The sequence below is a fragment of the Peromyscus leucopus genome, chromosome 1 (genome assembly GCF_004664715.2).
Source record: "Peromyscus leucopus breed LL Stock chromosome 1, UCI_PerLeu_2.1, whole genome shotgun sequence".
Lineage (NCBI taxonomy): Eukaryota > Metazoa > Chordata > Mammalia > Rodentia > Cricetidae > Peromyscus > Peromyscus leucopus.
The window spans coordinates 81,473,534-81,498,466 of NC_051063.1; the positions used below are offsets into that span (position 1 = coordinate 81,473,534).

General features: G+C 47.0%; 1 protein-coding gene across 1 annotated transcript in view; it reads right to left on the reverse strand.

Moving 5' to 3' along the window:
• Slc5a11 (solute carrier family 5 member 11) overlaps window positions 1–24,933 on the reverse strand; it is a 54,533-nt gene that overhangs the window by 8,656 nt on the left and 20,944 nt on the right. The window contains exons 5-10 of the mRNA XM_037210893.1: window positions 24,579–24,638; window positions 18,470–18,574; window positions 17,035–17,140; window positions 13,366–13,446; window positions 7,155–7,360; window positions 4,306–4,441 (exon numbers count right to left, since the gene is read on the reverse strand). Of these exons, the coding sequence (XP_037066788.1) occupies window positions 4,306–4,441; window positions 7,155–7,360; window positions 13,366–13,446; window positions 17,035–17,140; window positions 18,470–18,574; window positions 24,579–24,638 (694 nt within the window). The remainder of the gene's footprint in view (window positions 1–4,305; window positions 4,442–7,154; window positions 7,361–13,365; window positions 13,447–17,034; window positions 17,141–18,469; window positions 18,575–24,578; window positions 24,639–24,933) is intronic.

Sequence of the window (24,933 nt, forward strand, 5' to 3'; positions counted from 1 at the left end):
CACACACACACACACACAAATAATGATTAAAAATAGGTCAATGGTACTAGGCGGTGGTGGCGCATGCCTTTAATCCCAGCACTCGGGAGGCAGAGGCAGGCAGATCTCTCTCTGTGAGTTCAAGGCCAGCCTGGTCTACAGAGCAAGTTCCAGGACAACCAGAGGTACACAGAGAAACCCTGTCTTGAAAAACCTAATAATATTACTACTACTACTACTACTACTACTAATAATAATAATAATAATAATAATAATAATGTCAATGGGAAAAAAGAGTATGACAATTGGCTGAGATAATGCACATTAAAACTTCAGCACCCAAGTGTGATCATACATGACATAGTAAAAACACATCACCATTCTCATTGGACCCCAAAGAGAGCTGTGATACCTAATGGCCAGTCATGGGTAGAGTCCTACCTCAGACTTCATCTTCTCAGCTGCTATGGGGGACAGTGATTCATATCTACAGTGAAGTCCCTCCGTGATACTTTTTAAAAAATGCTTAACTTTTTTCTTCTTGGCATTGGATCCAGAACTCAGGGCTCTGTGCACACTGCGCACCCCCTCTACTGCTACTGAGCTGCATGCTGGCCCTGTCAGTCTTTCAACCCCCCCCCTCCTGCCTCCCGCAGCTCTTCTAGGGTTCTGGTGCCGCCCACTGCTCATGTTAGATTCAAGCGCACCGTGAGTTTCAAACCCTGAGGATCTTTTCTCTCTTAGAAAAAATACTGTATTTTCAAATTATATGTCCATGTATGTGTCTGTGTGGGGGCTTGTGTTCATGAATGCAAGTGTCCACAGAGGCCAGAAAGGGGCATTCGGTGCCCTGGAGCTGGAGTTACAACAGGCAGTTGTGAGCTGCCCAGCCTGGGAGCTGGGAACTGAACTCAGGTCCTCTGGAAATGCATTAAGATCTTTGTAGGAACCACCTCTCCAGCCCCTTCTTTCTGCATCTTTTTCAGTTCTTTCCTCTCCCCAGCAGTTCTCCGGTCTCTCCAGTGTGAAGTCGCCCACCCATCCTGGTTCTCTGGCTCATCTCCACAGTGCACCTCTGCTGTTTCTAGGGTGTGGTTTGGGTTCATGTGTCGGGCGTTTTGGTCTTTAGTGTGGCAATCTTGGGAGGTGGTAGGCTCTTTAAGAGGTGGAGCTTAGTAGGAGGTTCTGAGGTCATTGGGGGTGTGTCCCTCAGAAGGGGTTAAGACTGGGCTGAGGAGATGGCTCAGTCAGTCAAATGCTTGCTCAACAAGCTTGGGAACCAGAGTTGAGCTCCCAGCACCCATGTGAAAAGCTTGGCACCGTGGGGCACACTGGTAATGCCAGCATAGGAGCCCGGGGTAGGAAAGCAGACAGGAGGATCCTTGGAGCTCACTGGCCATCCATCCTAGCCAATCAGTGAGCTCCAGGTTCACTGAGAGGCCCCGTCTTTACTAAAATAAGATAGCAACTGAGGAAGACACTCAATATCATCTTTTGGCCACCACATGTACATGCACACACATGTACGTGTGCCTACACACACGCAAAAACATAGACACCCATATGCCACATACATACACATCCCACCCCTCAGAAAAATCAAGGGCTTTTGAGGAAACCAGCAGATAAGAAAATACTCAACATTCTCACTGCTGGAGCCCAGAAGCCTCCCATTGCTGAAGTTTAAACCTGTGTGCCTCACAACCTGTGTGCCTCACTCTGTTCTGGGGAAGCTCCCCTTCTCCACGCAGGCTGAGAAGGAGCAGAGTCCTCTCACGGACATTTAACCATTAACTACAAAGGGTTTTTCCTGCTAAGAATGCAGCCTTCAAGCACGGGACACCTGACTGGGGCAAAGTTTACACGTTCAGTGAAGAACGCAGTGTTCTTCCTAGAGTATGTTCCGGGCCAGGCAAGTGGCCTGTTGGGAAAGTGCTTGCTTCCACGTGAAGCTGGGCACAGTGCAGGTCTGTAATCCAAGAGCCGAGGAGATGGAGACAGGCCGATCCCTGGGTTTCAGTGTCCCCCTGGTCCGACTGAATCAGTGAGCTCCAGGGTCAGTAAGATCACTTCAAAAAGTAAGGTAGAGAGTGCTAGAGATCAACCATTGCTGCGCACATGCATGCCTGCACACACACGTGCGCGCACGCGCACACACACACACACACACACACAGAGAGAGAGAAAGAGAGAGAGAGAGAGAGAGAGAGAGAGAGAGAGAGAGAGAGAGAGAGCTTGTTCACCTTGGCGAAATTAATTGGTTCAACTAAGTTTTTTTGTTTTGTTTTGTTTTTTCAAGACAGGGTTTCTCTGTGTAGCTTTGTGCCTTTCCTGGAACTCGCTTTGTAGACCAGGCTGGCCTCGAACTCACAGAGATCCGCCTGCCTCTGCCTCCTGAGTGCTGGGATTAAAGGCGTGCGCCACCACCGCCCAGCTCTTCAACTAAGTTTTAATTGACTCCAGCAGCCCTGTGATAATTAACACACCATTCAATAACATTGTTACCTGTTAATTAACCAACTTTTTATATGTAACAAGTTCGCTTGATGCAAACCTCATCCCCACCCATCTTACAGATGAGGAAACAAAGGAAAGAGAGGTGAAATGATGTATTCAAGGCTGCATAGCTCCTGTGGGGCAGAGCTGAGGCTCAAGCACAGGCAGTCTAGAACAGAGCCCACCATCAGCACCTGTCTGTCCTCTAGAACAGAGCCCACCATCAGCACCTGTCTGTCCTCTAGAACAGAGCCCACCATCAGCACCCGTCTGTCCTCTAGAACAGAGCCCACCATCAGCACCTGTCTGTCCTCTAGAACAGAGCCCACCATCAGCACCTGTCTGTCCACAGGGACTTGCCCTTAGCAGGCTCACAGTCAGTGTGGTCCCTTTAAACCTCATCTGTTGTTATCTGTCAGGCTTTACAGCAGTCACGTGCTTTTCCATCAAGTCACCAACAAGCCAAGATCTCGGATCTTGCCCCCTCACGCTTTTCCCAAGCTGTGTGCCCCCTGCATGGAGGCACGACCCATGATCCCCATCTGGGCTAGAGAGGCAAGCTTTCAGAATTCAACACCATGGTCAGTGTCCTTCCCCCAACTCCCCCTTAATTCTTAAAGATTCTGAATGATTTTGACCTAACTGAACTGGCTAATGAATGGTCATTTACCCTACTCTTTTTTTTGGGGGGGAGGGGAGTTCGAGACAAGGTTTCTCTATATAGTTCTGGCTGTCTTGGAACTCATTCTATAGACCAGGCTGGCCCCAAATTCACAGAGATGCACCTGCCTCTGCCTCCCGAGTGCTGGGATTAAAGGTGTGCGCCACTACTACCCATCCATCCTACTCTTTCTTTGCATCTTTAACTCGATGGTTCTCAACCTTCCTAACACTGTGACCCTTTAATACAATTCCTCATGTTGTGGCGACCACTACCATAAAATTCTTTCATTTCTACTTCATAACTGTAACTTTGCTAATGTTATGAGTCATAATGTCACATAATCTGATATGCAACCCTAGTGGGGTCACGACCCACAGGTTGAGAACCACTAGTATAACCTGTAGGGATGAGGAACAGGAGGATGCTTTCTGGGAGGATCTGATTTATGGTCTTGGTGTTTACAGAGGAATGCTTACTGTTGAAAGAAGAAACAGGTTTGTTCTGTGCAGATCCCCAGCTCCTGACACCAGAGACTCCTGGTCACATCACCTACTAAGTATTGTTTATGTATATGTAGAAACCTCTTGAATGCATTGAAAGTAAAAAAGCTAGCCAAACATGGCGGTACACACCTGTAATCCCAGCATTTGAGAGGCAGACATGGGAGCATCGTAAGTTCAAGCCCAGCCTAGGCCACATAAGCTCCTGCGTGTGTGTGTGTGTGTGTGTGTGTGTGTGTGTGTGTGTGTGTACGCTCCTGTAGAGTTATTTATGTCCCCTGATATTTACTGTCATAGGAGGGGTTCCAGTAGGCCAAAATTACCAGAACACTGAGCTTGAGCCCTAAAGCATGGACACGTGACTTGTCTTGTGGGAATAAGTGTGTGGAACCACAGAACCTTGGACTACTCTGTGGTTTGAAGATACAGTGGAAGACTCCGGTAAGCATCCACTCCCTCATCTTGGAATACCAGCGGGTCTTGTCTGCTGAGTCAGTGCTGGGTAGCAGCATGAAGTGAACAGATGGATGGGAAACCTCCATCTGGTCACCAGGCCGGGACTCTAGTCCTACTCTTGTGGGATGGTGGGTGACACATTGAGAACATTACCTAGAGCCTGAGACTTGCGGACAAACAGATGACCTTTGCCCCCAGCAACCTGCTCACCTGGAAAGAGGACTCTGCTGACCATACCAGGGAACACCATTAGGAAAAGAGGAAGCACTTTCAGGTAGGCTGCCATCAGGGAACCTCCTTTGGCATGAGACAGGTTCTTAGCAGCCAGGCTCCGCTGAACAATCACCTGGAGCAGAGTGAAGGGGATTGGAAGCTGAGGACGGTTTGCAGTAGCCCTGGTGGAACTGAGGCCTGGGTCTGCCTGCCTTGCTTATACAAAAGCATTTCTCCTCACCTTTATCCCAGGTCCAACTGGGGTGGCCATCACTGTCCCCTCCCTATTATATACAGACCCTGTCAATTACAGTTCACTCCAGAATTAATCCACTTCTTTGGCTATCAGAGTTAGGAAAAAGCATGAACTGAAGACAATCCAGTTTAATCTCTCAGTAGAACAACTTCTTATTTAAAAAAAAAAAAAAGGCAAAGGAGGGGATGGAGAGATGACTTAGCGGTTAAGAGTGCTGGCTTCTTTTTAGAGGAACCATGGTTGATTCCTAGCACTCACTTGCTGGCCCACAACCATCTGTAACTCTGGTCCCTGGCGATCTGATACCCTCTTCTCACGTCGACAGGTACCCAGGTACACTCACGGTACACAGACATACATCCCAGCAAACATTCACTGACATAAAATAAAACTGAAGAAATGTTTAGAAGGGCAAAGGAAAGAGGTGACCTGCCAGGAGAGCCTCCGGTGGGGTTGCTAACTGTGGAGGTGACATGGACTGGCAGTCTGCTCCCTGACGTCACATAGTAAGGCTCTCTGAGAATGAAGTGACCTCAGAAAACAGAGAGGCAGAGAAAGAGAAAGGGCTTCCAATGGTGTGGGATGAGTCCTTCCATTTAGCTCTGGCTACAGAATGCACTTTAGACGTGGAGATAGCCAGCCTGGGTTCAAATCCTGTCTCCTCACTGCCTGGCTGAGTGAACCTGAGCACCGGGTGTCACCTCTAGCCTCAGTATTCTCATTGACCAAATGGGGCTCATACCAGGCTTGTTTTGAAATTAAGTAAAGCGGGCTGGGCGGTGGTGGCGCACGTCTTTAATCCCAGCACTCGCAAGGCAGAGGCAGACAGATCTCTGTGAGTTCGAGGCCAACCTGGGTTACAGAGTGAGTTCCAGGAAAGGCACAAAGCTACACAGAGAAACCCTGTCTCGAAAAACCAAAGAAAGAAAGGAAGGAAGGAAGGAAGGAAGGAAGGAAGGAAGGAAGGAAGGAAGGAAGGAAAGAAGGAAGGAAGGAAGGAAGGAAGGAAGAAGGAAAGAAAGGAAGAAAGAAAGAAAGGAAAAAAGAAAGAAAGGAAGGAAGAAAGAGAAAGTAAAGCAGAAGCATTTGGAATACTTAGGATAGCATCTAACACATAGTAATTTCTCATAGATAATAATTGCCATAATTTGTCTCTAGCTTTCTAGGCATGGAAGGGCTTTTTTTTTTAATGTCCTTTTGTGTTAAAATTATTATTTTCCTTACTAAATTTAGTCTTCACTCAATCAACACCCTTAATAAGAAGGATGTCTGATGGGGGAATGTCTTTTTGTATGCTATGAAAATATGTTGCTCTGATTGGTTGATAAATAAAGCTGTTTGGCCAATGGTGAGGCAGAATAAGGGATAGGTGGGACATTCTAACTAGAGAGGAGGAAGGAGAAAGGAAGAACAGAGGAGACGCTGCCACCTGCAGCCATGAGAAGCAAGATGTAAAGATAACAGTAAGCCATGAGCCACGTGGCAAAGTGTAGATTTATAGAAATGGGTTGATTTAAGATGTAAGATCTAGCTAGCGAGAAGCCTGAGCCAGTAGGCCATACACTTCGCAATTCATATAAGCCTCTGTGTGTTCATTTGGGTCTGAGCAGCTGCGGGACCATGAGGCCGTAGGAGCTGGGTGGGCACAGGAAAACTTTCAGCTACAGATGTCCAGAGATGGGGTTTATTCACCTCTGTACCACTCCCTTGAGTTCTGTTAGATTTCACAGTACACTGTGCACAGATTTCAGGCAAAAGAGATGCTGCTTTGAGGCCTGTTTCTCTGAAGAGCCTGAACCTCATCAGACAACTTCCAGAGGTTTCACAGTTAAATACAGAGAGATACAACTGCAGAAATAGTGACAGATATTGAGCCCGGGGACAAGTGTTGGGACTCAAGGGTTTCATCTATTCCGAACTCACAAAAGCCCTGGTCATGACTGGGACATTAGTGGCCTGTGACTTTTCTAAGATTCTAAAAATGACAGAAATTGTAGCAATTGAGTGGTTCTTTTGTTTTTGTTTGTGGGGGGTGGAGGGAGGGGGTCAGAGAGCAACTTTGTTCAGGTCTCTCCTCAGCCACTTTTTCTTGCAATCCTATTTTAAATTGCATTTCCCTCACTCTCGGACTTCTTCTGCCTCACTCTCCTTTTTAAAAGGTGACACCCTGTAATGTCTCACAGGAAATGCTTATTTATCATCTCTCTGTCTCCCCCAGGCAGTAGCAGGGTAGCTCCATATGGGCGCCAGATTCCTCAAGAGCCCAGAGGCACATCTGGAGTGTCTGCTGAACAAATGACGTGCGCTGCAAATCTTGAAATGAAATGTATCATCTCCTTCATATGATTGAGTTTATGACTGGCTCTTCCCAGGCAAGGAGGGTATATCAAGTTCCCCCTTTTGCAAAAATCAGCAGCTCCAGATTCACCAGTAGCATTTGCAAGAGTAAGAAGCAAAACATCAGGCTGAGTAGAGGAGAGGATGGAAGGAATGGAGGGGATGGGGACAGAGGAACACACACAGCGAAGTCACACCACTGACGTCAGCCAGCCCGGCAAAGAAGCATCGGGGAGTCAGTCAGCTCTCATACCTGATCTGTGCACCAGTACCAGAGAGATGGGACGGACATTCCAAACAGGATCCCAGGCCAGGGGAGGTCAGAGGTCACTGGGTCTCGGAAGATGTGGAAGGCATCTTCTCGGGGCAGCCCACAGCTGCTGTTCTCACTCCGGTTACTAGCCAGGGCTGAGAAGTACTGGTCCTTCAGGCCTTCCATCCCACCAACAGCTGCAAAACCTAGGATGCAGAGGAAGTCTAGGGTTGCCAGGAGTTCATGGAGCCTGCAGCAAGGTAGAGGCAGATGATGGCCTAGTTGGGGCAGAGCTGCTGAGGAACAGTGTCCCCTCCAGGGTTCTTAACCTCTGTCCTTTTTCTCTTGTGCCTTTGATAGCTACCATAGATGGTGTCTCAGAATAACTTCTCTCTGAAATTTATTTATTTACAAGCAGAGACTTGGGTATGTGGCTGTATTCATGTGCACAAGCCACAGTGTGATTCAAGGTTAGATCAGAGGGCAACTTGTGGGAGTCAATGCTCCCTCCACTGTGAATTCCAGAGATGGAGCTCAGGTCATCAGGCTTGGCAGCAAGTGTCTTTATGAATCATCTCACTGACTCTGACTACCAACTCTAAATGCATAATATAAAGCACAGAGGATTGTGTATATGTGTGTGTATGTATATGTGTATGTGGTGTGTGTGTGTGTGTGTGTGTGTGTGTGTGTGTAGAAAGCAATTATCAAACTACAAAATGTAACACAATAATTTATTGGCTCCATTAAATAATTGGTCTAATGACAAATAATAAAACAGTAGATCTTAGACTGGTTTAGTTATGAAACTATACACACATATTCATATCACAGTGGCCTGGGGAGATGGCTCAGAGGATGAAGTGCTTGCTTCACAAACATGAGGACAAAAACAAAGGTAGAAAGGGATTGAGGAAGACACCTAACATCAACTTCTGACCTCCACATGCATGCTCATGAGCAAGCACACCCATAGACATATATACATACAACACACACACACACACACACACACACACACACAAGCAGGCATGCATGCAGGCAAAACACCCACACACATAAAAGAGATTAAATATTTTTGAGAAGCAAGTGAACTTGAACAAAAAATCACAGCAGCTAGAACAGTTGGGTATAGAATTGAAACAGGAGTGGGATCAAGCTTCCTAAAGTTAACACGAATCACTTGGTGATTATTGAAGTACAGACTATGGGCCAGAGGGAAGGCTGGGACCTGGGATTCTGTCTGATTGTTGAAGTGAGGGCTCTGATTCAGCAGATCTGGCTGGCAGCTGGAATTCCTTATGAGCTCCAGGGTGACACTAAGGTTGCTGGCCATGGACAACAATCTGAGTAGCAACAGTGTAGGCACTATCAGGGTACCAAATGAAGTTCCACTTTGATAAGGAATAATGGTTTTGAATTTTAGTTTTAATCTACTCAACTCCTTTCCTGGTCATTTTTCCAGGTCTTTAAACAGCCAATCATATCAGTATCTGTAAATAGCTTTACTCATTGATTTCAATAGATATATTTTATATGTCATGAAGTAATGAGAACATTCTTTTTCCTAGGATGGCTTCTAGTGTCAAGTGGTCTGGCTTCTTCTTTAGAAATAAGACTATCAAGGTTTCCTATTTTCTCTTGAGTCAAATTTAATGCCACACTCTGTATATGAGCAAGGCATGGTGTCTGTCTCTTGCCCTGACTGTTTCCGATCATATGCCTGCTTCCTGACTGTAATGATGAAAACTTGTGTTCCACAAGGCTTTCCCCACAATAACAAACTGAAATTCCTGAAACTGTAAGCCAGATCTGCGAAACAAATCTTTCCTGTTTCTAAGTTGTTCATGTCAGGCATGCCACGGGAAAGCTAACACAGACATTAAAGAAAAAAGAAGAAGGAAAGAAGAAACTTCTGGAAAAGCAGACCCCATCACAGCACAGGTAATCCCCAAGACATCTGAAGCTGAAGGTCCACAAAAGGCAACCAGGGCGATCACTGAAAACTCTAAAGTCCAGCTTGGCCCCTGACCAGATTGGCCTCTCCATTAGCAACTTGGCTAAAGAGCTATGCTTGTATCCGAACATAAATTCAATTTACCCCAATCTCTACTGTCTTATATATTATGTCCAACATGGGAGACAATTATGAGTTACCCAAGAAAGAAAGAAAAATGACCTACCGTTATGAAACAAAGTGATAAAGGCAAACTGATAGGTGACCCAGATGTTGTAACTGTCAGACAGGAAATGAAAAATAACCGATTAATAGGTTATAGGCTGTAGTGGGAACGTGGGCGATATTCATGACTAGATGGACGATCTCAGCAAAGAGATACACGAGGCAGGACTGAATGAGACTGGGGGCGCAGTTCAGTGGTAGAGTGCATGCTTAGTGAGCGTGAGGAGGTGGGTTTGCTCCTCAGTAACTGAAAAGTGAATGAGAAGGAAGAAAAGAGGGGAGAGAGGAAAAGGTGGAAGGATATAATGGAGATGGTAACAGAAATGACAAATCTTTCACCAGTCAGCCCATAACAGACAACACAGCCAAAGAAGGCATCAGCAAGCCGGAAAACAGGTGAATAGAAATAACTCATTCCAAAATACAAAAGAGGCCATGAGTTGGTGTCATATGGGGGATTTGGTGACACTGGAGTTCCAAGAGTAAAAGACACTAGCCAGGTGTGGTGATGATGCACGCCACTAATTCTAGCACTTGAGAGACAGAGGCAGGAGGATCTCTGTGAGATGGAAGCCAGCCTGGTCTACAGAACAAGTCCATGACAGCCCCAATACACAGAGAGACCTTGTCTCAAACAAAACAAAACAAAAACAAAAACAAAAATGCAAGAAACAAACAAACAACAACAAACAAAAAACAACAAAATGAAAGACTAAAAACACATTGATGGGAGGTGGAAATAAAGAAGAGAGGAAGCAAGAAGAGAGGTGAGAAATTATTATTCTCAAAATGGCCATTAAATCACAATTCCCAAAATCCCAGGACTCTCAGTCAGGATAAACACAAGCCCCATTTTCATCTATCATACTAGAAATGCTGGGAATGAAAGGGAAAGGAACCGGGCACAGTGGCTCATGCCTATAGTCCCTGTACTGGTGTGTGTGTGTGGGGGGGGGAGGACTAAAAGGAGGAGGGTCAGACATTCAGAGATAGCCTCAGCTATGCTGTGAGAAAAGGCAAAAGGTATTAAACATTAAAAAATAAAAAAGATGAAGCAGAAATGTTTCCTTCAAGGCAACCAAAGTAGGGCTGGACTCACAGCACACAGAAATGAAAGTGAGAACCACAGGCCTCCCCACTGTGGTACGGGAGGCAGCAGAGGCTCCTCCAATGTACTGGGAAATCAAACCACAGCCGAGGTTATTATATACAGTAAAGGCATTTTTCAAAAGTAGTCAATAAACAGGGATGTTTTCAGAGAGACGAAAATTTACTACAAGAGGGAGAAAAAATAGAAATGAAGAATTTTTTTTTTCTCACAAGAATGCAGAACAGCCTGGCTAAAAGCTAGCAAGTGTTTTTTGTTGTTTGAATCATGACACAAATGTATTACTCCATGGTTATTTCTTTGAAATCTCATTTAAAAGTCGAAAGTGACATCTGTCCAAAACACAGATGTGCCCTGTGCAATGCTAAAAGCAAAACGTGCCTTTAATATCCCCTCCCAGGTGTCTCTACAAATGTCAGCAGTTTCACTTCCAGCGGCAAGATGACTGAGGTTTGAAGTCTGAAGCCACTTACCTAGCTAGATTTGAGGCCTAGCTTTGTGTTTAATTTATTATGTCTATTTATGTTGCCCAGGCTGACCTTGAACACATGGGTTCTCAAGTACCTGGACTGCACCTGTGCATCACCACACCTGGCTGCACCTGTGCATCACCACACCTGACTGCCCCTGTGCATCACCACACCTGGCTGCACCTGTGCATCACCACACCTGGCTGCACCTGTGCATCACCACACCTGGCTGCACCTGTGCATCACCACACCTGGCTGCAACTGTGCATCACCACACCTGGCTGCAACTGTGCATCACCACACCTGGCTGCAACTGTGCATCACCACACCTGGCTGCACCTGTGCATCACCACACCTGACTGACCCTGTGCATCACCACACCTGACTGCCCCTGTGCATCACCACACCTGACTGCACCTGTGCATCACCACACCTGGCTGCATGTGTGCATCACCACACCTGGCTGCACCTGTGCATCACCACACCTGGCTGCACCTGTGCATCACCACATCTGACTGTACCTGTGCATCACCACACCTGACTGCCCCTGTGCATCACCACACCTGACTGCACCTGTGCATCACCACACCTGACTGCATGTGTGCATCACCACACCTGGCTGCACCTGTGCATCACCACACCTGACTGCACCTGTGCATCACCACATCTGACTGTACCTGTGCATCACCACACCTGACTGCCCCTGTGCATCACCACACCTGACTGCACCTGTGCATCACCACACCTGGCTGCATGTGTGCATCACCACACCTGGCTGCACCTGTGCATCACCACACCTGACTGCACCTGTGCATCACCACACCTGACTGTACCTGTGCATCACCACACCTGACTGCACCTGTGCATCACCACACCTGGCTGCACCTGTGCATCACCACACCTGACTGCACCTGTGCATCACCACACCTGACTGCCCCTGTGCATCACCACACCTGACTGCCCCTGTGCATCACCACACCTGACTGCCCCTGTGCATCACCACACCTGGCTGCACCTGTGCATCACCACACCTGGCTGCACCTGTGCATCACCACACCTGGCTGCCATCTTACTCTACTAGCCATGATGTTTAGCAGTTATCACCTTGAGTTTTGCAATAAAAGAGTAACAGGTTAGGGAGAAGGCTCAGTAGCTAAGGCACTTGCCATGCAAGTATTAGAACCAGAACTTGGATGAATGAACTAGTTGGGTTTCACAACCCACCTGTAACGTCAGCATGTAATAGGCAGAGACTGAATCTCCGTAGCAGGCTGACTAGCCATACTAGAATTGATGAGTTCATGTAAAGAGATGTAGACACAAGATACTCAATGTCAACCTTAGACTTCTACATGCAAGTACATACACCCCCACATATATGCCCACACACAAGCAAATATGCATATATAAGTGCATGCAACACACACACACACACACACACACACACACACACACAGAATAACAAAGATCTTTGATGTCACTGTCCTGAGCTTTACATGGACATGTATCTAAATATCATATGCTTTAGCATGTCATGTAAGACGGCGGTGACACTGGGTGCAGAGTACATGAAAACACTGTTCTGCTGTTAAAGTCTTTGGTGTCTAATTAATCTCAAAAGGTCAAAAACATCACTGACTGTTAAAGTTATCCCTCCCTCCATTTCATATATAAATGATTTATGCCAACATTTATCCATACCAGTATCAGAAAATACCAGTTTTCACTTTGAAAATTAGTAAATCCATTGGTTATCCAATGCAAAGTGGTCATCCCTGAAATCATATACACACAAGCAATGAAAACAGACTAGCAGGTTGTGTATATGTGTGTGTGTGTGTGTGTGTGTGTGTGTGTGTAACAGTAATAAAGAAAAAGGTGCAGGGCAGTGGTGGTGCATGCCTTTAATCCCGCACTAGGGAGGCAGAGCCAGGCAGATCTCTGTTGAGTTCAAGGCCAGCCTGATCTACAGAGCGAGATCCAGGACAGGCACCAAAACTACACAGAGAAACCCTGTCTTGAAAAACCAAAAAAGAAAAAGGACCATAAATTTGAAAGGGAGTCATATAGGAGGGGTTTGAGAGAGGAAAGGGAAGGGGGAGGTGATATAATTATATTTTAATTTAAATTTTTAAAAAAGGAAATTAGTAAATTCCAGGGCTGGGGGTATGGCTATAACCCCAGAGCATGGCGAAGGGGGAGATAAGCGGCTCCCGAGGGTACCAGCCAATCAGTGAGCTCCAGATTCAGTGAGAGACTTTGTCTCCAAACATTAAGGTGGAGAGTAACTAAAGAAATCTGGTGCCACACATGCAAATGATCTCCCTCACGCTCCCTCCGCCCCCCCCCCCACTGGAACAGGAGGGACCAGGTGGTAAGTAACTAAGCATGCGTTCTGATCCCTGAGTCTGCTTATCAAAATGCCGAAAGGCGCAGAAAGTCTCCACTTACTGTAGCCCATCAGGATGAATGCCCCTACGAGCATGATCCCAGTCTGCAGAGCATCTGTGTAGATAACAGCAGCCAGACCACCTGGAGGGGGGAGCACAGGGTAGGGTCAGGTCACGTGGGAGGACTGCTCTGAGTTGGAGGGAGCCTAGAAGATGGAGATCCCATAGAGTTCTGAGAACTGAGGAGTCGCCCAGATGGCTACCTCAGCGGCTCCCTGTGCGCTCTGAACACGTAACAGCGCTGCTTTGCTGCCCCTTCATGGGAAGCTGAAGTTGATTTCTCTACTTCTGTGGTATAGGCCTGGTCCTGTGACTCAGTGTGAGCTAAAGAATAGGGTGGACATGCTTGTATGTAGCTCCAGGCCTTTCCTCAGGGAGCTCTGGGACTTTGTTGCCCTAAGAACAGCATGCTTTAAGAAGCCTCAGAAACTGTGGCACCATGTGCCTGGAATCCTAGAATGTGGAAAGTGGAGACGGGAGAGGCGGGAGTACTGTGCTTGCTCATGGCCAGGCTAGGAAACATAAGACCATGTCTTCAAACAAGTCTAAGGTGGCTAGCTGGAAGGAACTCGGGGAGGAGGGGAGTAAGAGCACTTGCCAAGCCTTAGGTTCAATCCCCAGCCTGACTTAACTCAATGGAAGGGAATCTGCTCCCCACAGCCCAAGCTAACCACCTACCACACCAGGGAGGCCATCTGTTTCAGCAAGCCATTCCACTGAGACCATCAAATCAGCCATCCAGGCAACCCATGGGCTATGGGGATTAACCGGCCATTGTTTAAGCCCCTCGCTGTGTGGATGCTTTGTTACATGGCATGTGGGTTGCTTGTTACACAGCAGTTCCTCACTGATACAGGAAGTGGTACTTGGACTACAGACCTAACTCTGAATGTTTTCCTTTTTTATTAAAAAAAAAATTTAGATTAACATGCCAAATATTAGGTTTGACTATGGAATATTTAAATAGAATTAGTTCTTAATTCTCCTCTCCCTCCCCTTCACATCACCCTGGCCCCCTGTTAGCCACGGCTTCATTTCTGCTTTCGTGTCCCATGTCCCTGTTGCCATCTTCCTTACTTCAGCTTTTCCTACATGAATACCTTCAACATTTGTGATGATTATTTTCAAGAACTATACTTTATTTTAAAATATTGAATTTTGTTTATTTGTGTGTGCATGTACATGTGTGGAGGTCAGAAGACAGTTTGAGGGACTCAGAATCTTCTTCCACCAGGTGGGGTCCAGGGCTCACTCTGACAGATTTGGTGGCAAGCACCCTTTGCCCAGAGGCATCTCTCTGGTCCAACACCCTTATTTTTAAGGTTGGAAGAAGAATGTGAGTTCTGGGTATCCAGAACACCACCCAGGCTTCTTTAAGACCATCATGGCTACCTAAGAGGATCCTCATTGAATTTGCCCTCCCCAAACATCTTTGTGGTGTTTGCAAGTCCATCAACATGGACAGAGTACAGGTCCCAGCCTCTCCCCAGTGTCTCCCTCCATGCGGGAAAGGAACATTGGCCTGATACAAACATGTTTACATGAGGGCAATTGCTATGCAATTAAGAAAAACATGGAGTCAGGTGTGGAGCAGCTGGGCGGTGGTGGTGAACGCCTGTAATCCCAGCATTCAGGAGGCAGAGGCAGGCGGATCTCTGAGTTCTAGGACAGCCTGGTCTACAAAGTGAGTTCCAGCACAGCCAGGGCTACACAGAGAAACCTTGTCTCAAAAAAAGAAAAAAAGAAAGGAAGGAAGGAAAGAAGGAAGGGAGGAAGGAACGAAAGAAGAGAAAGAAAAACATGTAGAAGGATATGGTATCCTTAACGTCCCCTTCCTGGTCAGCAATAATGGAGCCCTCTTTCAAGTGACAGGGGACCTGCTTACAATCCCACTCTAGTTCTCTGATGTTCCTTCAATGAGCCAGAAGTCATAAAAGCCCACAATTTGGTACCACTGAGCCCATCTTACGTCTATACCAAGACTTACTGAATACTGCCCACTTACCAGGCACTGTGGCACAATTAAAGATTTCATTTAATTGGTCACTGAATATCTGGAGAGCATGCTACCACACTCTGTGTGCCCACCAAGTGGCGTGTTCCTGCCCTCATAGAACCTCCAGCCTCACAGAGACTCGAAACAAGGAACTGGCCATGGCAATTAGCTCCCTCTTCTGCTCCTGCTCCTGCTCTGAGCACATGCCTTCCAGGAGGCTTTCTGTATCAGGGGCCTCTGTGTAGTTGGATTGTGTCCCCTCCCTGATTTAGAGTCTCCAGTGGTGTTCCGTGTCACTTGGAGCAAAATCCAGGATCCTTTCATTGCCTCCAGAGCTCTGCTCCCTTGCCTGCCTCCTAGCTGGTTCCTCATCAGAGTGATTGCAGTTAGGTTCTGAGGAAACCCTTTAGTAGCGCCCCCTAGAGTTCAGTGGACACAAGGCACATTGTCATTGCCACTGACCCCCTTGCTAGTCCATGGCTGGGGGAAGTGTGCTTTCATTCCATAGGCCTTAGAGTTGTCTTTCCCTCTGCTTGGAATTCTCCACACTTCTCATGTCACTTAAATTTAGTTGAAAGATTGCCTTTGTCTATGTTTTTAAAAAAGCTTTCCCTTCATTGGTCCCCAGCTTCTCGGTTCACCCTTGATAGCATTCATCAAGTATAATAATATACTCTGACATTACCAATTGATTTCCTTGTCCGTTTGTTTCCTCATAGCCACTAGTGTGTGTGTGTGTGTGTGTGTGTGTGTGTGTGTGTGCGCGCGCACATGTACACACAACAGTTTTGGGTTTTGTAATTAGTTTGGTTCTGGTGGTTTTCTTTTTGTTGGGAGAGGGTGTTAAGAAATAGGGTTTCTCTGTATAGTCCAAGCTGGCCTTGAACTCAACATTCTCCTGCCTCAGGCCCCCAAGTTCTGGGATTATAGGCATGAACCAACACACCCAGCTTTACAGTAGAGACTGTCTTTCTGGTTCCTTTCCATACCATTTTCTATGTTGCCCGGCACATAGTAGGTGATCCATATGCGTGAATATGTGTATATGCATGTACATTTGTGGAATGAATTATGCCAAGGGGTGGCAGAGAAGTGCAAAGCTAAACAGGTGACTATTTAAAAAAACCCAACTACTTGAAAGCCTACTATGTGCTAGGCATTTTCTTGAACACAAATGTAAGAGAAAAAATCAGCTGCCTGAACCTAGGCATCAAAATCAGCTGTTCATTGCCCAGCTTTGTATCATACATGTGGACTCACATGCTTAGCACTTAGTAGGTTCTCAACTAGTCCTTCTGGAGTACAAGAATAGGGAAACATTGTGTAGCTGTGGGGTGTTTTGCTTGTTTGTTGAAACAGGGCCTCACTACATAGCCCAAGCTGGCCTCAAATGCAGAATCCTCCTGCCTCAGCCTCCTGAGTGTTGGGATGATGGGCACGAACCACCTCGTCTGGTTTCTGTGTGGTACATTTAAGTAATCCCTTTTCTTATTAAGTAACCCCCTTTCCTTTGGATAAGGCTTTCAAAAATGTCATTGTTCAGGGCAGTGGGGTGAGATTTAGTGAGTAGATGGCCTTAGCAAACTAAAACACCAGGAGGTGTGCCAGAATAAAGTGGGTTGACCCATCGCCCTGCCCACCAACTCTCTGAGCATCACCCATGTCCCATGATACCTGCAACGGTGTACAGAGCTGTGATGGCCAGTAGCCCCACTATGGCCAGGTACAGATCCAGGTTCAGGGACTGCTGAATGAAGATGGCGCCTGCATACATGTCTACCTGTAGGATGAGAAGTCAATGGGTGAATGGATGGGAGGGTGGACTAGAGAAGGGATGGGGGAGAGACTAAGTGGGCAGATGGGGGAGGGAGTGAATAGGTAGACTCATGAAGTAGTGGATGGATGGATGGATGGATGGATGGATGGATGGATGGATGGGTGAGGGAGTGGGTGGATGATGGGCCTAGGAATGGATGAGTGGATGGAGGAGGGAGTGGGTGGATGATGGCATTCACAACAACTCCCCAGGGGCAGGCTCCCTCACAGACTCTACAAATACAGAAGAGCTACACACATTAATTTCCTTAGCCATCTAATCCTAAACTGGGGGACTCGAAATGAAGCCCCCGTGGGCAGCTACGTTTGAGACCCCTGCCCTGGGCTCTGGCAACAACCTCATGCCTTCCCACTTCTGCTGTGGGTCTTCCTACCCGTTCTCCTCCACACTGCAGCCTTCATGCTCCACCCAGGGTGATATCATCCTTCTCCCCATCAAAGCTCTTGTGTGGCTTTCACCTCATCCACCGTAGGGCTGGGGGAGAGCTTACACCAGACCCTTCAACGTTGGCAAGCTGTTAACCTTATGTTCTTTATTTACTCTGTGTTTCTAGGGCTCGGGGTTTCAGAAACAGTCCATCTCCCAATATATTATGTTTTTATGCATCTTCCAGCTTCGGCTGGTGGTGGTCCAGCCATCTGGAATGGCAGTGTCCTTATTTCCAACTGGTGGATTCCTTCAAAGATGACACTCACCCTCTATCAGATTATAAGTAAGCATCTTAGAAGGAGTGTCTTGAGTCTGCAGCAAGGACAGTCAGCTGCTGCTGTTTGCACCAAATGGAATTTCTTCTGCCGCTGTCCCATGTGGGACTAGATCATTGCCACCCCCAGAGCCATGCCTGGTGAGCAACCCATGCTTGGAGGTAACAGTGCATCTGCTCTTTGCCACCTTCCTGCTGATCAGCCCATCCAAAGGTCAGAGTGAGGCAGGCCCTGGCTGCCCTCACTACATCTGATTACTATCTGACCACTCCCTTGTTTTTGGAGGTAGGTCACAGTCCTACTCAAGAGCGGTGGAGTGGGGGTGGTTCTTGGATCTCTATTCAGTGACCCCATCATTATGCTGAGATGTCACCAAACTAGCTTTGGCAGGCATAGGGAGGGATCCCTTGCCTCTCTCTGCCTGTCCTTTCTATGTGCTTCTTCTGCCCATCTTAACCTCCTTCCCTCTGCTTCCCTTTCACATCAAACCTGCCCCAGGGGAGGAGGAGATAGGAGGAAACTCCTCACAGTGCTCTAGGAGGGTGGCCAGGCCATGTGTCTGCCTTACTGAGATCTTGGTGAAGATGTAGATGAACAGATAGAGCACAGCCAGGGTGATGGAGATCCTGCTGCCCCCGAAGCGCCTCCTTAGGTATTCTGGCATCGTGGTTACCTGGAGGTTGAAACAGTTTTATCAAACCCGACTGACTGTGGGCCTCCTCCTGGCCACCAACCCTGCCCACCTCCTCCATCCCCACAAAGTCAGATGAGCAGAGCATCATCTCGGGCTTCTCCACAAGAAACTTTTAAGGAGGAAGAGGACTTGGGGAGGGGGTGGACTGCGTTCTATACAGGGCTGTGCACCTAACTGTTGTTTCAGGCTTATTTATATGTGTGTGTGTGTGTGTGTGAGAGTGTGTGTGTGTGTGTGTGTGTGTGTGTGTGTGTGTGTGTGTGTGATCAGTCATACCACAGCACAAGTGTGGAAGTCAGAGGACAGCTTGCAGGAGTTGACTCTCCTTCCACCTTGTAGGCCTGGGGCTCAAACTCAGGTTGACAGGCTTGGCAGCAAGCACCTTTCCCGGCTCAGCCTCTTCAACCCCCCCACCCCAGCGACTGTGTTTGTAAACACGCGGCGGACGGAGTGTTCCCCGTCCTAGTTTTGCTGTGTGCTGGATTTCTTTAACTAGTGTTTTCTATTTAAGCGAACTTGCCTTTTTACTTAAATAACTTTATCCAACAAAGCGGTACTTTTTTTTTTTTTTTTTTTTTTAAAGCAGTTCTGGGAATTGGATTCTGGGCCTCCTGCATGTTAGGTAAGTGTTCTTCCCCTGAGCTAATGTTAACGCTTGAAAATGAATTACTACTGTAAATAGAAATCAGTCCCAAATTTAAGGGAACCCAGAAAAAAGAATATAGGAACAACAGAGCAGTGAAGTATATCGTCTGATTTCTTTTAGCAACTTCCTGTTGCTGAGAGCCTCTCATGGGGCCAGAGGGAAGCCGCCCGTGAGCAGATGGGCAACACTAACGACAGAGCAGGGTATTAGGAGGAGGGGACAGCAGCAGCACACAACTGTAAGGGGACACATTGGGGCCACCCAGGGTGGGGAGTTGGGGGGATAAATGTATTCATACATGAAGCTGTCAAAGAACAACTTTTGATTTTAGAAGAGAGGAGCAAGAGGAACATTGCTGAAGTGCTGAGGGCATCCAAGCTGCACACGAGACTTTGCCCTTTGTCTCCTGATAAGATGAAATATGCACAGTGATTACATGTCAGGGAAGAGCAAAATAAAACTCACTTCAAAAATTAAGGGGGAAAATCACCAAGCAAGGTGGCATATGCTAGTAATCCCATCCTTCAGGAGGCTGAGGCTGGAAGACTGAGAGTTTAAGGTTGTACAGTAAGAACCTGTTGCCGAAAAAACAATGAATGTTCTCTCCCAACCACTCTGGGACCTCTGGCCAGCCAATGTTCTCCCACAAGGTCCCCAGTGTCAGGTGGGCAAGAATGGGGTGATGATACTCATGGGTACATGTCTACACTTGGAGTGGGGGGCACTGTGCTGTGGTTTGAGCTCACAGCATCTTCCAAAAACTCACATGTGGAAGGCTTGGTCCCAGTTGATGGATCCAGTCAGAGAAGTGATTGGATCCTGGGGGTTTTGACCTAGCAATGGGTTCATAACTTGATGACATTATCATAAGGTGGTGGGAGCTAGGAAGAAGGCCCGGTTGGAGGGCTAGGTCACTGAAGACCTGCTTTGAGGGATGGATCTTGTCACCAGCCCTTTCCTGTCTCTCTGCTTCCTGGGTGCCATGGAGTGAGCTGCCTTCTCTACCACCGTTCCCCTCCATGATGTTTCTGCACTGCCCTGGGTCTAAAAGCAAGGGAGCCTGCGGACAAGAGATGGAAACCTCTGGAAATGTGAAAATAAACCCTCCCCTTCTCTCAAGTATGATGTTGAAGTGATGAAAAAATGATTAACAAGGGCTGAGTGGCCAGACCTGCTTCAAGAATAACAAGTCCTTGCAGTGATCCCAGCATTTGGGAGACTGAGGCAGGAGGATTATCAGTTTGAAGCCAGCCTGGGCTACCTGGTAAAAACCTGCCCTTAAAAAAGTTAAACTAGTAAGTTAATAGTAGAATCTGACTGGATGTTCTAGTGAATCGGGTAAGATGAATTGGATGTTGATGCATGTTTGAATTTTTCATATTAAAATATTAGCAAACAATAAACATAGCAATAGCTACTTTTAACAAGGTCAATAAAGCTGCTTTATCCATCTCTTCTCCTCAAAAGGCAAGGATGTCCTGCATGAGTCCTCTGATTTGCTGAACGGCAAGCTCAGTGGGAGTTTGCAGAAGTGTTTATACTGAGCTCTGACACTGTCAGGAGGGTTCGAGGAGGGTTGAAGCCAGCCTTGTACCCTGTGGGACTCGGGACCTAATCAGAGAGTACAATGGGCGCTCCAGTCCATTGAGATAAACGTGCCAAAAAGATACTCTGGGCGAGCACTATCTAATCTGTGAATGACAAGACAACTGCCGTCTGGGCGGGCTTCCTGAGCTAGGCTCTTCTCATTGGCCGCTGGCTTTGGACTATCAGTTGACCCTGGGGTCAATCCAGGATAGCTGCTACAGGAAGTTTCTAGTTATTAAAAGACAGGAGAAGAGGAGGTAGAAGTGGAGGAGGAGGAGGAAGAAGGGAGCAAAGGAGGCCTTGCTTCGTTAGCACACTACACAAAAAGCTTTCCAGTCTCAAAGGTAGCCCTTATTCTAACGTCCAAGCCATTCAGGAAATAGCCCACTGAGTCAGAAAGTCAAGACCACAATACTCCGCTGACCACAGACTCAAACCACAGCTGGCTTCAGTGAGGAAGGCCCAAGGGACCACATCCCTCTTGATGGTGATGGCTGGATGGATGAGCAGAAGAAGTAAATATAGCAGCCTGATATGGTGGCACATACCCATAATCCTGGTAGGAAGATCACAAATTCAAGATCAGCATGGGCCACATATTGAGACTGTTCCAAAAGCTGACTAAAACAAGATGAATTGAACAAAAGACGGCCACTCTTAGAGATTACTACTCCAGCTCCCAGGGCTCTGCATTACACACACACACACACACACACACAAACACACACACAGTCTCCATTGATGGTAGAAGCTTTGGAGGGGGTCCCAGAGACTGTCCTCTCTCCAGATCAGATCCAGTCTGCCCCTCATCCACGCCCATGGGAGCCCCCTCACTACTCCTGTGAAATCAAGGACACCTGCATGAAGCTGAATGCATGGCTCTTCACTGGATGAGCGCACAGAGGAAATGTCACAAGAGCACTTCGGTTGCTTGGTGGGTACCTGAGAACTACGACTCAATCTCCATGTCCATAAGCAAAGCTAGGCTCTAAGGATGAGAAGTGTTTGAGCTGTCCTCTAACGTGGTAAATATACAGTAACATCTAAGGGGGAGGGGGGTCTCGGTCTGTAAAATACAGTGGCATCGAAGGGCTGGGGAGGTACTCAGTCTATCTTGCTGTGCTACTATGAGGACCAGAGTTTGATCCTCAGAACCCGTGTACAAACTGGATGTGGCAGCACACTTAGCAATCCCAGTACCGAGGAGGCAGAGACAGGAGATCCCGGCCAGTCAGCCTAGTGGAACTGGTGAGCCACAGATCCCAGTGAAAGTTCCTCTCTTAAAAAATAAGGTGGTGTTGGCTCCTGAGAAACAACGCCTCAGGCTGAATTCTGGCCTGCATGTGCATAAGCATGCATATACCCCCACATACATGTGCACACACATATATGCACATACAAATAATCAATAATCAATTCTCAATGGATAACAGCAAATGGGGAAGTTGTAGAAGATATTATAAAAAAAAAATCTTAATGACCTTGGAGTAGGTAAAGATTTTTGTTATTATTATATGAGAGAAGGTTTATATACTCTACAGCCCAAGCTAACCTGGAACTCATGTAACCTAGGCTTGCCTCAAACTCATGGCAATCCTCCTGCCTTAGCCTCCTGAATGCTATAATATAACAAGCATGAATCATCACACCTAACGAGGAAAAGACATTTTTAGACAAGACATTGAAATGAAAGGTGATAAATGGGACTATGGTAAGATGGAATTCTGTTTATGGAGAAGCTCCAGGAATGAAATGAATAGCTAGGTGTAACAGTGATAGAATATCTCCCTGGCCTGTATAAGGCCAGGCTCCATCCCTGGTAACACACACACACACACACACACACACACACACACACACACACACACACACACAGGAAGGGGGTGCAAAAAAGACCAGCCTCTGAATAGAAAAGATGTTTGTAACTCTTAAGCACCCCAACAGCTTATTTCTAGAACTGACTTTGTAAACTGCAGAATTTATAAATCAATAAAACAAGTGATACAGCTTAATAGCATAAAAAGGGGCGAATGTCCTAGACGACTACAGTGGCTTCCTTCACTCAAGGTGATGGACTTATGAAGGCTCACAGTGTAATCTGGATCCATGTGCTCACGGTTTTGATGTTGTCCCTGTCCTTTTCGACTTGCAGTGGCACCATGGTGGGAGCCCATGGCCCAGCAAAAGTGCCCTCTTCACTTCCAGGAAGCTAACGAGAAGAAAAGGCCGAGAACATGGTCCTGCAGTCCTCTCCAAGGGCTCTACATTTTAAACCCTCCTGTAATGGCACCTCACTGGAGATCTGGGTAACACTTTTTACCTCCAGGGGACATTCTAGACCTAGACTGTAGCTCCCAGCTGCTCCTTCAGAGATGACATTCAAATGGCCTGAAAGCCACGTGAATTGGCAATAAAAAGTTCAGAGATGGGGCTGGAGAGATGGCTGTGTGATTAAGAACCATTGCTGCTCTCAGGCAAGTCACATTGAGTGACTCATGACCACCTGTCCCTCCAACTGACTCCTTCTGGCCTCCATGGGCGTAGGCACTGTATACACACACACACACACACACACACACACACACACACACACACACCCCACAGAATTTTTGGTATCAGGCAATACCAAGTGTTAGCAAGGATGTTAAGCACTGGACAACTTGGGCTCCCAAATACTTCAAGGCGTGGGGAGTGAAACTGCTCTGCGAGAAAGATTGGCGGCATCATGTGAATTTAAGTCCATTTAAGGCACCACAGTCTTTACTTCATCTTGTTATAGAACAGTGTGAGCGTTGCCCAGCTCTGTTCACGTTGTCCCTTTTCTTGGCCTTATGTACCATGGAAAGGATGGCCCCTCTTGGTTGGAAGGCACTGTGGCTATTGATGATTTCTCTACTATGAACAGCTATAGCAGAAGCAGCCCGAGTTACCTCAGATCTTTGTGGCTTTTCTCAACCTCACCCCACTCCCCATTACCAACCCCTCAGCAGGTATAAGTTTTCTGTTTGCCAGAGAAAGTGGGATCCATCAGCTGAGAACACCTGTCAATCCCCTTCAGCCCCAAAGAACAACCTGCATCTCACACCCCTTCTTCTCCCCCAAGTCTGATCAGCTTAATCTATTGCTTAGTAGTAGCTTGCAGCCCAAATCCAACAACCCAAGTTCAATCCCCAGAACCCATGGAAAGAAAGAGAACCAGTTCCTGAAAGTTATCCTCTGACCTCCACAACCTCTCTGGCACACATGCACCCAACTTACACACACACACACACACACACACACACACACACACACACACACACACACACGTTGGTATCTTGTCTGTGCAACACTCTGTTGACATTCCATCTTAGTCAGAAATAGCTCACTTATAGGTTTGAGTGTAAAAGCGAAGGGACCACTGTGTCACATACATGCACACGGATATATATGTGTGCGTGCATTTTAGCTAAAAGCAACACATTATGGCTTATGCATGTAAGGGATTACATGGTTTATCTTTGTGTTCTGTCATTGAAAAGATGTTTCTGAGGCCAGCTTCTGAGTTCCCCGTGTGTGCAGTGGATATCGGGTACCATTCAGATCTGTGTGGGATGGGGTTCCTTTCTTCTTTCTCACCTGTGTACCATCTGTCCCCAGTGCAGGGTGACTTAGCGGCTGTCTGATGACTATCCACATGTGGGAGAGGATGCGGGCTAGCCTTCCCAAGGGTGTTCACACGCCATATTGCCCGCCCTTCTTCACACTCACCTGGCCAGCAATGTAGATGGGAAGGAAGATCCAGGCTAGCATCAGCACAGAAAACAAGCCCTGCCCAAAAAAACACAATCAGAGCTGCTTTGCCCACATGATGGAGCCAGTCCCCTGTGCCTTGAGTTGGTCTAGCCTGTGCTCTACCCTTGCTAAGTGGTTCACTTTCCCTGGCCTTTATATCTCCATGTTTAAAATGATGAGAGATTAACATCATTAACAGCAGGGTGCCTGAGGTCTCAGCTTCTTGGAGGCTGAGATGGGGTCATTTGAGCCAAGGAGTCTGAGACCAGTCTGAGAAACATAGTGAGACCCTCAAAACAAAATGAAACAAAAACTCCATAATATGAGAAAG